This window comes from Myotis lucifugus, unplaced genomic scaffold, assembly GCF_000147115.1.
Source record: "Myotis lucifugus unplaced genomic scaffold, Myoluc2.0 scaffold_136, whole genome shotgun sequence".
Taxonomy (NCBI): Eukaryota; Metazoa; Chordata; class Mammalia; order Chiroptera; family Vespertilionidae; genus Myotis; species Myotis lucifugus.
The window spans coordinates 3,378,270-3,395,194 of record NW_005871184.1 but is presented as its reverse complement, the minus strand read 5'-3'; the positions used below and the strand labels follow the sequence as shown (position 1 = coordinate 3,395,194).

The 16,925-nt window shown below is 35.5% G+C and overlaps 1 protein-coding gene across 17 annotated transcripts in view; it reads left to right on the top strand.

Moving 5' to 3' along the window:
* Positions 1-16,925, top strand: part of RUFY3 (RUN and FYVE domain containing 3) — a 60,429-nt gene that overhangs the window by 22,240 nt on the left and 21,264 nt on the right. For all 17 annotated transcript variants that reach the window (XR_002830638.1, XR_002830641.1, XR_002830640.1 and 14 more), the window contains 8 exons: positions 6,105-6,278; positions 7,088-7,205; positions 8,024-8,125; positions 9,105-9,228; positions 10,477-10,538; positions 11,746-11,811; positions 13,566-13,635; positions 16,362-16,454. Coding sequence is in view for 9 of the 17 variants with exons in the window: in XM_006094407.3 (XP_006094469.1) it covers positions 6,105-6,278; positions 7,088-7,205; positions 8,024-8,125; positions 9,105-9,228; positions 10,477-10,538; positions 11,746-11,811; positions 13,566-13,635; positions 16,362-16,454 (809 nt within the window). In the remaining 8 variants the exon portion in view is untranslated. The remainder of the gene's footprint in view (positions 1-6,104; positions 6,279-7,087; positions 7,206-8,023; positions 8,126-9,104; positions 9,229-10,476; positions 10,539-11,745; positions 11,812-13,565; positions 13,636-16,361; positions 16,455-16,925) is intronic.

The window sequence follows — 16,925 nt, the reverse complement described above, 5'->3', positions numbered from 1 at the left end:
GAGGCCTAGATTCGTTTAGGGAGGAAAGGTTGAGGGGTCCAAACTCTATGACTAGCGATATGCGAGGGGAAGAAAGGTTATCCTTTGGGCGAAGTCCTTGTTTTCTCAGTGTTGTCCATTGGTGGGCACCTGGGGCTTTCCGCCCTGGTGACCTTCTGTACCTGTATCGTCCTTGCTCTGCTCATGTGTAACTGCCTACCACACATTCATCAGTTGAGGGGCATTTGGGTTGTTTTCACTTTTTGGCTATTACGAATAGAGTTGCTATGAACATTCATGTATGAGTTTTTTATAAATGTACATTTTCATTTCTCTTGGGTATATACCCAAAAGTGAAACTGTTAGATCATATGATACCTATGGTTTAACCTTTTAAAACAGTCTGGCAGTTTTCCAAAACAGTTGCTTCATTTTATATTCCTACCAACAGGGTTCCAATTTCTCCACATTCTCATCAACACTTGTTATTTTCTGTTTTGATTTTTTTTATATCCATTGTGAAGTGGTATCTCATTGTGGTTTTGATTTACTTTTCCCTAATGAGCATCTTCACATGTACTTATTAGCTGTTTGTATATCTTCTCTGGAGAAATGTCTGTTCAAATCCTTTGCCATTCTCTTCTGGTTTGCAGAACAGTGTGACTCACTGTCACTCTTAGCTATGACTTTGGGTTCACTTCTGTAATCACTATTAACTAAATGAGCCACATGACTATAAGAGTTATGACAATTTTTTCATGTGGAAATTAGCAGTTTTGAAGAGATATAATGAAGACCCACACATTCTTGAACTTGGATTTGAAAATCAAGTAATATAGTTCATTTTGTAGCTACAGTCATTTCTACAAGTTTTTTTTAGGTCCACTGCCCTGCTGTGTTCCTCACCCAAGTAATTCCCACCACTGTTCATCTAATCACCATATCTAGAAATGTGAAAGTTACTCTCCATTCTTTCTCCTTCCCTCATATCCAAGGGGTCATCCTGTTGTAAAATCCTGACATTCTACCCCTGGGTCTTCACTCTTCTCCACACAGCACCTACTGCTCTGCCTGCTTCCATTTCTCATTGCTTCTCCCCAGCTATTGCAGTAGACCCTCACTTGCTCCTCAGCTTGCAGTTCTTGTACCCTTCTAATTCATCTCCCCCTGGACTACTAGAATGGCTTCTCTAAACTTCAAATCTGTGGCATCACACCTCACATTAAAATCTTACTGACTTTAAGGTAAAATCAACATTCCTTAGACTAGGTTCTTAGCAGTCTCTCCCTTACCTTTTTCCCTTATCTCATCTCTCAACACTTACATGCATCATAAACCTTTGACATTTTTTGTTCATTTTTCTTAGAATGCCATGTTCTTTCATACTTCTATGCCTTTACCCAAGCTGTTCCTTCCATCCTACTCCCTTCACAACTCTACTCCTTTCCTTGCCTTGCCTGATTAATTTCTTTCTGTCCTTTAAGATTGAACTCAAAAGTCTCATCTTCTGTTAGCAAAATATATGGCACTTAGTGATTTCTGTATATTAATTTTGTACTCTGCTACCACTGTGAATTATTATATTTTTGTAGAGATTTTAGTTTATTTTTGTCTGATTTTGTGGGTGTAAAATCAGATTGTGCAAGAAGAGTAATACTTGATCCATTCATAAAGTTTATATGTCTCCAATTTCTTTATCTTTAATTTCATTGATCTTCCACCCTCAGTACAATGTTAATAGCCATGTTAATGGATATTTCTTAATTTCCTTAAAATTCTATAGAGTGAATAAACATAAGTTTTAAAAAAATCCTCATCCTCTGAGGATTTATATATATATATCTCACTTAAATTTGAATGAAAAAATAGGGGACCAGGTCAGGTAGCTTTTTTCTATGCATATTCCTATAATGTCCTATTCATATTTTTGTTAGTGTTCTTATTGCTATGTTTGCAGTGCTTCTCAAACTTTTCCACAGAAGTACATCAATGATAGAGGAAATTGTATTGGACCTACAGCCTGCCTGAAATGCTACCTTAATATCATGTCTACTGTCTTAGCCTTAAAAATATGTATAAAATTTACATTTGATTCCATACAATAGGTATTATATTTGGTTTAATATAAAAACATTTTAACTTACTTGTCCTGGAATAAAATTGATCTTGTCCAAGGTGATAATGTTTATCCCAAAATTTCAAGTATTTTCTATAAGCTTTCCTGTTTTGTTCTCCAGTTTCTGTATTATCCAACATTAAATATAATAAATAGTACCCAGTTTATATTCACTATTAATTGAAAAAAATGAATGAATGAATAAAAGTTCAGTTTTGAGATTAATAGTCTTAAATGATAGTATTGTGAAAAATTAAAATTTTAATGACTTTTTCATAGAAAAAGTATGACTAATGACATTGTGAAAGTCATACATTTTTTAAAAATCATTTTCTGGCCTATGGGATATAATGAAACTTTATTTAACTTTCTGTAGTTCTAAGCATAAAATATACATAAAAGATCACATAAGTATTCAGTTCATTGAATTTTCACACACTCAACAATTTCACATAGTTAACATCCATATCAAAAAACAACTTTACCAGCTTCTCAGAAGCCCCTTCATGCTCTCATCTTTTTAACAGCATATATTAGTTCCACGAAATCATTTTATACTTTGGTCAAGACAACAAATTAATTGAATCAAGAATTTCTTATTCTGTGACAAATCAAATTAATGATTTAGTATTCATAATTAGCCAATATTATAAAATAAAAAATAATTAATTTTTAAGTACTAATTATTTTCAGTAGTTTAATTTAGTACTAACCAGAAAACATAATTAAAATTATTTGTAATGACCATTACTCTTATGTACTACACAGCACAAAAATGTAGATAATACACATTAAATAATAATCAGTTTAATTTATACTTTAAGCAATAATGAGCAGTGCATTCTTTTGAGTTCTTATGTATAATTGTCAAATTACCCTGATTTTTGTTTGACTTTTAAAATTTTGTTTAGAGCAGTAGTTCTCAATCGGGAGGGAACCTGACTTTGTCTCCCAGGAGACATTCTGCAATATCTGGAGATCTAAAGACACTCTTGGTTGTCATTATTGGAAGGTGCTACTGACATCCAGTGGGTACAGGCCGGGTTGCTGCTAAACTTGATTCACACAACTACATTCCCACCCCTACCCTCACCCCCACAAAAAATTGTGGCCCAAAATTATTGCTGAGGTTAAGAGTAATATTTTCTAAAGAATGAGATTGTTTGTGTTTGATTCAGTTTAATTCAGGTAGGGTCTAGCACCATACTAATGGAGTCCAAGGTATTAGGAATTTAATTTCTCTAGGCACTAGTTCCATCTTTCTGCAGTTTATGCACCCCAGACCCCAACCAGATGTCTTGAACAGTTCTGCTATGATTACAAGAAGAATGAGATGAGGCAATGTAAAGGAGCTGATAGAAATCTATCACTCTTTCTGGGAAAAAAAGTCTTAAAGCATAGTGTTTTGTACATACTCCCAATCCAGCTCTCCCCATGTTGACTGGTTCTCACTAGGTTGGAATCAGAGTAGTATATGCTTTGACTAGCAGCATTGTTTAATTTTGTTATTAGCTCCCTGACTGAATGGTCTACAGCTTGAGGCAGTGAAAATGGTTCCCTATGGCCAACTTCAACCCCATTTTCTTGCTGTCTGTTGGGAGGTATTAAATGGAGAATCCGGTAGCTGTCCACAGCCATTCATGCATACCCACTCACCCCTGCTGTTTCTTTCACCACTAATTATGGGTCAGAAATGCTACCATAAGTGCTGTAACAATGTTGGAAATTAATATCTAATGAATTTGTTCTTCACAGCTGTTTTTCAGGGGATAGTGTTTTTTTAATACTTTTGTGTCCCCTGTGAGCTTATTCTATTCTTGACAATTTGACCTACCCTAACAAAGAGAGTCACATTTGAGGCATAGCAATATATACCAATTCTGACTTTCATAATAAAGTATTCTCTAAAAGTATTACTGCCCAGCCAGCGTGACTCAGTGGTCAAGTGTCAACCTGTGAACCAAGAGGTCACGGTTAGATTCTGGTGAGGGCATATGCCTGGGTTGCAGGCTTGATCCCCAAGAGGGGACATGCAGGAGGCAGCCAATCAATGATTGTCTCTCATCATTGATGTTTCTATCTCTTTCTCCCTCCCCCTGCCTCTCTGAAATCAATTAAAAAATGAAAGTATTACCATAGAAAACACTACAGTAAACCACAATTTGTATAGTTGGAATTGTAAACCTACAGTAAGTCCTTAAACTTAATGGAGATTAGCTTAGAATTTGGCTATTTGATTCTGCTCATTTAACTGTGAAAGCAAATATAATTGAAAACATTGTGTGAAGAAAAAAAACATTGTGTAAAGAAAATTGCTTGGGCCGAAGCCGGTTTGGCTCAGTGGATAGAGCGTCGGTCTGTGGACTGAAAGGTCCCAGGTTCGATTCCGGTCAAGGGCATGTGCCTGGGTTGCGGGCACATCCCCAGTGGGAGATGTGCAGGAGGCAGCTGATCGATGTTTCTCTCTCATCGATGTTTCTGACTCTCTATCTCTCTCTCTTCCTCTCTGTAGAAAAATCAATAAAATATATTTAAAAAAAAAAGAAAAGAAAAAGAAAATTGCTTGGGACAGTTTAAATAAAATAATGTCTGTTTTGTGTTGTGGCTTGTTTGTATAGATTTATCAGGATTTATCAGTACTTTTTGTCTTCCTAAGAAGAGTTAAAATATTTCATAGGTCTTTAACCCTTTTATAGAAATTTGGTATATTTGCTATTTGGGGATATGTATAGTGGAAAGAGTATTAACCTTCATATCAGATCCAGGTCCAAATTCTGCCACCTATGAACTTTGGCCTTGGACCACTTAACTGCTTTACCACCTGAAAAGAAGGGATACTACTTAAATGACAGTCATAAGAATTAAATAAGATAATCATGTAAAAGAATGGTCAGCAGGAGAGAAGGATAAATATTGTTTGGAGTCATTGATTCATGGGTAAGTGGATAATAGTGGTCATGAGCACAGGGTTGGAGTTGGGGAAACGGGATCTACACTCTGGTTCTGTCATCTATTACCAGCTGTCCACAGGGCCAGCCCCTGTACTCCCGAGGCCTCATTCTCCTTCTTGAAAATTGGTGCTGTTGGTAACTGCTCTTGCCCTGTTCCCCTTATTCTCTACACAATTTGTGAAGTGCTTTAAAAAATAAAACCAATGAGAAAAAAGTAAAGTACTTAAAGTTTGATCCAAATATACTATTTGCATTATTGTAAGCATGTTGTAAGGAAGAATTGAGACCAAAATTGTAAGAAGCAGCCCACAGTACCTGACACAGAATACACACCAGTGAATAAAGTCTGGATTGTTCTGGATTCTGTTGATAAAATATGGTACTTAGTCCCTTTCCTCACATAGTTTATCTGTCTGGTTGATGAGAGCCACACACTCTATTCTGAGTCTTTAAAAATTTGCAGATTGATTAAGTTCTAATACTGCATTGCACTAATAATGTTAATTATTTTTAGTTTATTTAATAATGCTTAGTTTAAATAATGATGATAATTAGTATTAATACTGATAATGCAAATAGTATATTTGGAACAAACTTTAAGTACTTTACTTTTTTCTCATTTTTTTTTAAAGCACTTCACAAATTGTGTAGAAAATAAGGGGGACAGGGCAAGAGCGGAAGCAGACCAGTGAAAGTCGTGGAATAGCGTGCTGCGATGGGCGCCCAGGTTAGGGTGGTGGCAGAGGCAGTAGGGAAAATATGAAAAGACTGTATTCAAAGTTCAAAATTTGATAAAATAATTTTTACTGTTTCATCAAGGATATTCCTAAGGGAAACTGACTATTTTTTTTTTAACAACAAGTATATGACAGAGAAGACTACAACAACTAATAGTATAATTTGTTGCTACTGCCTTGATTCTTGCCAAGACAATAACAGTTTTATCCACCATTTCTTTTGCACCATCAATGCAAAAATCAACACCGTGGAATTATAGTGAATTTTAAAATGCACTATTTTCAGTAACCAGACATCATTTTCATCTCCTTTGGCTGCAGATCCGAATTATCTCATGGCTAATGAACGCATGAACCTGATGAACATGGCCAAGCTGAGTATTAAGGGTTTGATTGAATCAGCTCTGAACCTAGGGAGAACACTGGACTCTGACTACGCACCTCTCCAGCAGTTCTTCGTGGTGATGGAGCACTGCCTGAAACACGGCTTAAAAGGTAGGCATGGCCTCAGTGTGCCAATGTGCAGTCAGCTGCTTCCTAACAATACACATTCAAGAAGAAAAGCATTCTTTGTGGAGTCAAAGAATAAGAGGCTTGAATTAATATTAATCCACTGGAATGCATTTTATATGGATGCAGGCATATGGTTGACTTCAAGGACTTACAGGGCTTAGAAAACACAGATCATTAAATGCTAGAGCTGGAAGGGCCCTTACAAGTATCTAGTCCAGCCTGGCAGTTGTGTTTGACAGGTTGCAGAAGGGACTGGAATGGTATGTGACCTTCCCATAGTCCCACAGTGAGTGGGGCGGAGCATGTGCTAGAACTAGGTCTTCTGACTCTGCTTCCATGCTTCTCCCACTTAACCACAAGCTTTTTAACACAGGACCTGGTCCTGTTCACCTTGGCTTCTCATACCTCCCCAATATTTGATACCTGTTTCTGGAGTATATATTCTTCCCTATTGTACTGTTTTCTTCATTATATCGCACAGCTTTAAGTACTATTAAAGTATTAAATATAGTAATAATACTTTAAGTATTAAAATGTCTTGTTATATTATAGAGCTAGTCCACAAATTCTTCCTGAAAGAGGAAGGACTAAGTCTTGGAAAGTAGGAGATTTTGATTTTCATAAAATGTTACAGATTCTGAAAGCATGAATAATTTCAGAAATATCTGGCGATCTAGGATTTGTTCCCAAAAAAGAGCATTGAATAGATGGGAAGTGTATGTTTGTGTGTTGAGGGCATGTTTATGTTGTAAAGAATATTAAAATACTGCTATGATTTTATATCCTTATAGCTAAGAAAACTTTTCTTGGACAAAATAAATCCTTCTGGGGGCCTCTAGAACTGGTAGAAAAGCTTGTTCCGGAAGCTGCAGAGATAACAGCAAGTGTTAAAGATCTTCCTGGACTTAAGTAAGTGTAAGGTTGGATTCTGTTTGTCAGGGGAAACATTCTTACTAACTATCCCCTTGAAGAGTGGGACTAAGATAATGATGATCATGATAATTTATTTCATAACTATCTAAAATGCATACTGTTGCTACAAATAGGCACTGTTTTGAGAGAACTGGAAATGTAAAATATTAAGAGAAGTATGTCTGAGGGGTAATTGTTATTATTAATCTGAGAGAGATTGTCTTCATGTTCATATACCAAACATGTTCTTATTTATTTTTAATGCACTTGTTGAAATTAGTGAATTTCAAGAAATTAGATCAAGGGAGGTGGCATACTGGACTTGACTTAAGAAAAAGAATGTGTTTGATGGAGTTTGAAAACCAAGATTAAAACAGTTGTCAAATGAACCTCAGGAACTGACACCCGGAACCTACCTTAGAACTTGAAAAAGAGTATTAGATTGGTTTAATTGTAATCAGATGGAAGTCTAAGTGGCCTGTGTCCACATTATTATTATTTGGGTACCGATATGATCCATACTAAATTTATGAAGCTCTACTAGTACTAATCTGATGGAACATTTTCAGTTGAGCCTCCCAGAGGTCTTGCCTTCAGATGGTGGTCTCATTCAGTAATTAATTCTTCACCAGAGCATTTGTCCCAAACACACCCTCTGGGTCCCTCTAACCCTCACAAAGGATCTCATAGGAGAAGTTGTGAGAAGCACCTCAGTGTGCATGTTCTGCTGGGGGACCACTAGCAAGAGTAAGTGAATCTGTCCCACTGTGATCCCTATTTCTGCTACTTTCAGTTGTTTGGTTTCTGTATTATAGGACACCAGTAGGCAGAGGAAGAGCCTGGCTTCGATTGGCATTAATGCAAAAGAAACTTTCAGAATATATGAAAGCTTTGATCAATAAAAAGGAACTTCTCAGGTATGAACATCTTGTTGGATTTTGCTACATTCTTCATCATATAAGGTCAAATTATATAAAATTTATCATTTTTGTACATCAGAAACAAATGGTTCATAACAATTCCACATAGTTCAACTGATACCTTCTCCCACACCTCTCACACACATACTCAGGAATAAGTGTTTTTACATACATGTATTGTCTGTCACTGTGGCATATATATGGCTTTGCAGGGCAGTCCAAAACTTAACACCTCCAGAAAACAGGAAGCGGTTTTTCTTTTAAATACAATTTTATTGATTTCAGAGAGGAAGCGAGGGAGAGAGAGATAGAAACATCAATGAGAGAGAATTATTGATCAGCTGCCTCCTACACATCCCCCACTGGGGATCGAGCCCACAACCCAGGCATGTGCCCTTGACTGGAATCGAACCCAGGACCCTTCAGTCCGCAGCCAACGCTCTATCCACTGAGCCAAACCAGCTAGGGCCAGGAAGGGCTTTTGACCCCTTGGCATGCACCTAGGTTCAATAAGACAGGAAATTGACATGTAATATTAAATCCAAATACAACACACATAAAAATGTTTCTCTAGATGGATCATAGATAAAATGAGAAAGAGAACAATAAAATTTTTGGAAGAAGACATAAGAAGACAAAAATTTCTACATATAGAGGGGGAAAAAATGGATAAATCGGTCTACATTAAAATGAATTTCTGTTCACAAGTACAAATATGTGGGAAAAGCATGAATACTCATTTCAATGAAAATACCATTCTGATCACTTTTCTTTCAGCTGGACTATTTATTATCTAGAGTCTCCTCATGCATCTATCTTCTAAATAAAGTATCCAATCCATTTTTTCACTCTTTTGCTATTATCATAAATGACTACATTCAACTGTGAGGCAAGTGTTTCCCTCCTTGTCTCATGATTACATCATTGGTTCTTGAGGTTTTATTACAATAGAACATTCCATGAATCTCTCTTACAGCGAATTCTATGAACCAAATGCGCTCATGATGGAAGAAGAAGGAGCCATAATTGCTGGTCTTTTGGTGGGTCTGAATGTCATTGATGCCAATTTCTGTATGAAAGGAGAAGATTTGGACTCTCAGGTATGAAAAAGTACTCAGTTACCAAGTGTGTCACTCTGAGTTCCCTTATCTCAGATTTTGGACTGATCAGATTATACCAACCAAATTAAGGGAAATTCTTTAAGTCATACATATATGATTTCCTTTCATTTTGATGTGCATATAAAAAATTAGTTTTTTAGGTGTGTGTGTGAGAGAGAGAGAGAGAGAGAGAAATTAGTTTTTTACCTTCCAACTTGGCTCATTTATGCATTCTAAATGTTCTTCAAATTCTTATTTTGACTGTGATCCCTGTTAAAAATATTTTGCTCAGGCTAAAATATACATATACAGACTAAAGTATATACATACACAGGCTAAATACTAAAAGTAAGTTTAACATGGTAGTTAAGACTCTGAACCCAAACTGTTTATGTTGAGATTCCAGCTTCATTTTCTAGCTGAATATATTTTGTAGTTACAAAGTTTCTTGGTGATTCAGATTCCTTATCTGTAATATGGGGATAAGAAATGCAGTCTCTGTTTCATAGTGATATTGTGAGGAATAAAGGAGTGAGTACATGTAATGTACTTACAGGGCCTGGCACAAATTCATTGCCCAATAAGTAAACCTGCTGCTTTCACTATGACTATCTCTCTCACCCCTTCTGTATGAAATACTACAGTGAATTTCTGTTACATTTTACACTGAGAAAATAGAGAACAGGAAGTATGATATTTTGATGTGGATTTTAAAAAAGAAATAAGCTGAATGATAAAATAGCAATCTTGAAAAATGTAGACATACACCAATGAAAATGTGGAAGAATAGATACCAGAATGTCACAGTGATCATCTTCAGTTGGTTGGGACTGTGGGTGTCTTGTATTATTCCTTTTGCTTATCTGTATTTTCTAAAACTTCTAAAGGGGATACACATTATTATTGTAACTATAATTTTAAAAGTTATTTCTAAAAGTGAACATAGTGATTCTGTAGCAAAATACTTGAAATAAACAAAAGAGAAACTTTAAACCTCAAATTCATATTAAGTATTCTGTTGACTTTCTTAGTCTTATCTGGGCTTCTAGTCCTATTGACTTAACCTGAGTCTTTACTTAGAGCCCTTATCAATTCTTGATTATAATAAAAGTAAACATTAAAATGTCATTTAAAATTTTTAGTAATTGTCATGACTATATAACTGTTTTGAGTATCTAGAATGAGATGTGTTATGCCTTGGAGAAAAAAATCTAATTTTATATTAAATTCTGAAAATTCTCTCTGTAGGTTGGAGTTATAGACTTTTCAATGTACCTCAAGGATGGGAACAGCAGTAAAGGTAGTGAAGGGTATGTACAAAGAAAATTAGGTTTCTTTCTTATTTAATGTTCTTTGATAATATTTAAAGTTTACAACAATACTACTTTTTATCAGACTTGCCGAAGAATTTCTAGTGGTTTAGCTTTAATAGCATCTTGCCAAAACTGTCTGTTGTGTCTGCTAAACCCTAAAAGGGGTTGTAATTAAAGTGATTTTCCTGCTGTGTGGTTCAGGGGAAAACAGAATGAAAAATTTTATAAGATGAGCCCAATGCTCCATCTCTTCAGATACTATTTGAAAATATGGTCTTTCTTGATGAGAAGGATTACATTCTTGGTTTGCTTAAAATTTACAATATTAAATATGCATCGTGGGGTTATGTAAAATGTTAATATTAAAGGGGAGTATATGGGAACTGTGCTACTTTTACAACTCTTGTAAATCTATAATTATTTCACAATAAAAAGTTTTTTAAAAGATTCATATACTACTTAGAAATTGGAGATCAAAAGCACACCTTATGCCTTTTATAAATTTAGCAGTTGAAAGCATAATTATTTTGAAGTTTTCAACCTTGGACATTGAGCTAAGATTATATGGCTTGTTAAGTAGTTGTAGAGGTCTGTGACCTTGATTTTACCTTCAGTTGAAAAGTCTAGCTGTTTAATTTTGCCTGTTATAGATTAGTTGGTTTGAAAAGTAAACCTCCCTTTTCACACTTTATTTTTTCATGTGATAATAAACCCTTGATCTTTATGAAAACCTTTTTATACCATTCATTTTGAAATTCAAATGACATTTAAAGGCAAATATATATCCTTTGAGAACAACTATTACACCAGAGGAAGCTTAATTCAATTCCTACAACAAATGGAAAATTGTTATAAAACTAGTGAAGCTAAAAAAATCTGTCAGCTGAGAGAAGAAAATGTTTATTCTTTAAATACCTCTGACAGATTGTAATGTTATATCTATTACCTAAGTTATGATGTGTGTAAGCTATAACAAGGGCTTTATTAATATGGAGTTTTGCGTGTCTTTTTTAATTTTTTTAACCTTCAAGTCTTTCTTGTTGATGTCGAGGGGATTATACATCAGGTCTGTCTTCTGATTGAGTATCTATGCCACAATTTCCTTTCTATGTTTTATGAAAAGACTGGGGGAATGGGGATCTTGATATTTCTAATATTATTTATTTTATTTCTATTTTCTCTCTCTTTCCCCCTTTTCCTCCAGAGATGGCCAGATTACTGCAATTCTGGATCAGAAAAACTATGTAGAAGAACTCAACAGACATCTGAAGTAAAGAATGAATAAATATTATTACTTTACTGGGGTGTTTGTTACAAGGGAAGGGAAGGGTAAACTGGTGAGCAGTGAGGATAAATTGAGATAATACTGAACAAATGTATGTAGAATTCCTGCTTTCCAGCCACTTAGCTAGACACTGGAGAAATGGCATTTAATTGTTTTGGTGACCTTTAGTGAAAGGCAGTAATAAGATTAGTATGTAATTATACTTCTAGTGATTAAATAAACACATTGTTAAGATTCTTAAATATGTGATATATGGTAAGTCCTCATTTAACATCATTGATAGGTTCTGTGACTTTAAGCAAAACAATGTATAACAAAACCAGTTTTACCATATGCTAATTGACATAAACAGGAGTTAAGTTCCTACAGCATCAAAACAACGATGAATGAAATTATGACTTGAGTACCTACCGTTTACAGTTGAAATTGGCCCTTTTGATCCAACCACATATTTCAGGACTAATCTTGAGTAAACTACTCATTGCCTTAGTATCTTTAGATTAATCATATCTCATTGGTCCCTTGTATTTCTCACTTATATATTAAATTGATAGTATTAATTTACCCTGTCTTCACCATCACTACCATTAATTTACCAAGTACTCACTAAGTATTTTTCAGAACTCTCCAGAACTTGAAACAGTCTTCTCTCCACTGAGGCGATAAGCCAAAAATTCTTTGTTTTCTCAAGTAGTACATTTATGTTCTAAAGCAGGGATGGGGAACATCTGGCTTGAGGGCTATATAAGGCCTTCGAGCCATATAAGGCCCGTGAAATCATTTGGTCTGGCCATGCCAAGGCATTAGGGGTGTGTTAATTAAATGTTTGACCAAATATAGCAGACTAATTTTTAAGTTGGTAATTTTGGATGGCCCGTGAATGATGTTATAAATATCCAAATGGCTCTTGGCAGAAAAAAGGTTTCCCATCCCTATTCTAAAAACTGTCAAATAATTAAGGAGAATTAACATATCTATTATTATCTTACTTATAGTTTTCCTTATGAAAGAATCATTTTAATTTAAATAAAGACCATAATGTGATTATATCAATATCAATTTATATTGTCTTGGTTCCAGCTAGAAAACTCAATTTAAGTGCAAATTCAATGTAAGAGCTAATAATGATTACAGTGAACTATGGAGATGTTAGTTAAGCAAAGGTATGGTTATAATTGACAATGAAATATAAGTGTGACACTATTAATTTCCTCTTTCCATGCCTTAGTTTCTCTCTGTAATTGGGGATACCTAATGCATAGGGTAGTGGAAAGGAGTAAATGAAATGATGCAAGTAAAATCATTTGAAGAGTGTTTGGTGTGTGGTAAGCGTTTAATTCATGCAGCCTATTATTATACATGGTTTCCAAAAAATGTATACGCAGTTTGAATAATTATTCATTCCTATGGGTTAAATCTAAAAAGAAAGAAACATTGAGCTATCAGCTATAAGCGTGTATACATTTTTTGGGGTACCCTATACAGAAGTAAAACTTAAAGTCTACTGTATAGTGCATTTATTCTTTTATTTCATTCAACCAGTCCTTATTAAAAACAAACTTCAGTGCCAATGATGAAGCTGCTAAGACATAGCCCCCCGTGTAAGTTATCTTGGAGCTTGCAAGTCTATAAAAAATCATGGGCATTATAATGAAAAGTGTGATGGATGTTTAAAAGGACGTACAGGATATTGTTCTATTTCTCAAAAGAAACCATTATGTTTTTTCTTCTCTTGATAGTGCTACTGTAAACAACCTTCAGGCAAAAGTGGATGCACTAGAAAAATCGAACACTAAACTGACAGAGGAAGTAAGTGTTTTGGAAATTCTTTGATTGAGTTATAGAATTTAGTAATGTGCATTAGTGGCAAGTAATTTCCCTGGAGCCATGGAAATAAAGGACTTGACTTTTCAGATAATGTCTAATATAGAACATAACTCTTTGTTGTGGTTAAGAATGGCCAGCTGGCTTATGTCAGGGGTCTCAGTTGTACAGTTGGACTACTGGCCTAGAACCTAGGCTGATCAAATATCTTGCTTTCTTTTGTTTTGTCTCAACTAGCCTAGAGTTCATGTTTAGCATATAGCCTGATATTCACCATTTATTCATTCAGCAAACATTTTTGGTGCTAGAGGTAGACAAAGATTCGTATGTGCCAGGCATTGATTTATGTGTGCCAGATTGGCAGCTCCCCACCTTCACAGGCCTGATCTTCTCCATGGGTGGTGAGTAGATAACACAAAGAGCACTGGTCAGAAGACCAGTGACCCCTGCTTACATGACGTGCCGCATGTCATGTGCTGCTGCACAAGTCAGTCACTTGACTTCCAAAGGCGCAGTTCCCTCACTAGCAGATGAGAGTATTTACACTTCCCCTTTCAGCCTCACAATTTCTCTAGAGATCAGATAAGAATACATATGTGAAAACTTTTAGTAAAGTCCCTAAATAAAAAGAGAAAAATAAGTTCATGTTTCACTTCTGATTAATATATTTTTCCCTAACCTACCAAAGTCTAAGCTACATTTCCCACCCCACCCCCCCACCCCCCAGTGGCATTAGATGTTTCTTTTTAAAACCTTAAATAAAATTTTCCAGGTGGCAAAGACTTTTTTACCTTCTCTGTTTCTAACTATTCTGCAGTGGGGTAAATATGATTTCAATAAAACCAAGTTAAAATAGTAACTAGGAAATGCTGTTTAATCTTTTTTTCCAGGACAAACATTTTCATTGTTACAACTTTAAAACACCTTTCTTATTCACGATGCAGTGTGCACATGATGTTTTGTTGAGTTGTACACATGAAACCTGTATGGTTTCATGAACCAGTGTTATCCGAATAAATTTAATTTTTAAAAAAATAACACCTCCTTATTACTCAGCTCTGTGGGCTTCATTTTTTAGTACAGATTCTTAAATTATATTAAAACTCTAATTTATGGATATGGCCTTTAGAATTTGATCCCACCAGGCTTTCAAAATATTCTGCACAGAAATTCTGTACTGTGATTCTACTGCTATTATATTGAGGCACTGTAGCATGACAACTAAGCATGCGCTCTAGAGCTAGACTACTTGAGTTCATGTCCCAACTCTGGCTTTCTAATCCTGGGCAAATTACTTAAGCCTCTATTCTATTCCTTGGTTAGCTTATCTGTAAAATGGGGATGATAAGAACAATAAGATTTTTGTGCAAATTAAATGATTTAATACGTAAGGGCCTAGACCAGTGCCTGACACATCACAGGCACTTAGTATAAACATACTTGTTAATTTTATTCCCTCAGTCACAAGATTGTCCTCCTGATCTAGATTTATTTTACTAAATATAGTAATTTATTTATTCATTGACTTAATTGTTTTACCAATAAGATTTATTTTCTTGAAACTTTGAACGTTTACCGTAGAGAGAGGTAAGCATTGTGTATACGCTTAATAAAGAGCAGAGAAAGCTAATGAGGCCTGCCTTTTCTCATGTCCATCTATTTTGGATTTAAGAGGACGAGTGTTAAAAGTAAAAAAACAGACTTTTTGCCTCCTGAGTTCTGAGCCAACATAACAAAATGAGAAGAATTAAGCAGGTAACGGTATATAAACATGCACTCTGTTGTGCAGCTGATTTAGAAAGCACATTTGGATCTGCAGTCATCATCTCCTAACATTTTCTCTGATGCTGAGACCTTGGCAGAAGCTGTCTGAGGGTGCACTTGGCTCTAGACCAGAGTTACTTCTTCATGCTCCATCAGGTCACGAAGCAGACGGAGAAATGGGCTTCCAGACTTGCCTCTAGAAAGCATGCCTGAGCCTAGCTCCCCTGTCCTCACGTGTTAGAACAGGAACCAAACAGAACCTGCCCCACTGCCAGTGCAGAGATAATAAAAAGCGGTCCAGGCCTGGCCAAGAGGAGTCTGCCCATTTCCGTTCCCAGCCTCATTTAGACCCCTTCACTTTCTCTGTGGAGAATACAGGTCAGTAGGTACAGAGAAGGATAAAGTGTTCCCACTGGACTTTTCCCTCCTGCAGAATGAGGATAACAGTGTTTCCCCTTAGCTGCATTCTGCTAATCACATCACCTTATCTTTTTAGGTGCTGAAATGAAAACTCTCTTAAGTGCTTAATGGCATCTTCAAGAACTTAGGAGCTCATTTCTTTACTCTTGTAAAAAGTCTAATGGAGGATTCATAAGATGGATCCCAAGGCATGAGGTGACCTCTTAAATGCTTTAGAAATGGGTGTTGTAATTAATATAAATTATCCATGAGGACACCCTTAAGGTAAATGATATTAACATTTTGGTACTGAAATAAAGTTTACACAAAGAGCAGCAAAAGGAGATATTTTAAATTTGAATCTAAGCTACTTTCAAAATATTTCTTCTAAGTTCCTTATAAGGACATTTTAATGGGGTTATAAATAGCTTTCTTTTCTTCTAAGAATAGCTAATCCTGAAAAATCATGGCCTAGCAGATCATGAATTCTCCTATCCTGGTTAATAAAAGAAAGATAAAAGATTATTTTATTCTAATTTTATCAACAGCTTGCAGTTGCAAACAATAGGATTATTACCTTGCAAGAAGAAATGGAGCGAGTTAAAGAGGAAAGCTCCTACATACTGGAATCCAATCGGAAGGTAATCTTACTAGATTTATAAAATATTCCTGGAGAGAGTGTCAGTGTTGGTGGGGGAGCCTCTAGAGGAGTGTTTGGAAGCAACAAGCATTCACATAATATCAAACTGTTTTTACTGCGGCTTCACGCAAAACTGGGGAACAGTGAAGGTTAGGGGAGGGTGGTGCTCCTTTTACAGATGCTCCTTCACTTCACCGCCATCTACATCTGAAACAGTCTAATTCAGTTTCTTGTTTTTATGTACTAAAGATTTGTGCTGTGTTTAAGTGTTAGATTTGCTATATTAAATGTACCATTGTTTTAGACCATTTTACTGTTTTGTAAGAAGTGTTTATGTGATACCACTGGGAAAGAGTTTCTTTGTTAATGAACGTTCTAAATAACTTAATTTCATAAAGTATCAAAGTTTTTATATATGTCTAAACAGATATGTTGCAAGCCTTTTATATATTGTACAATTATAAGCCTTCTT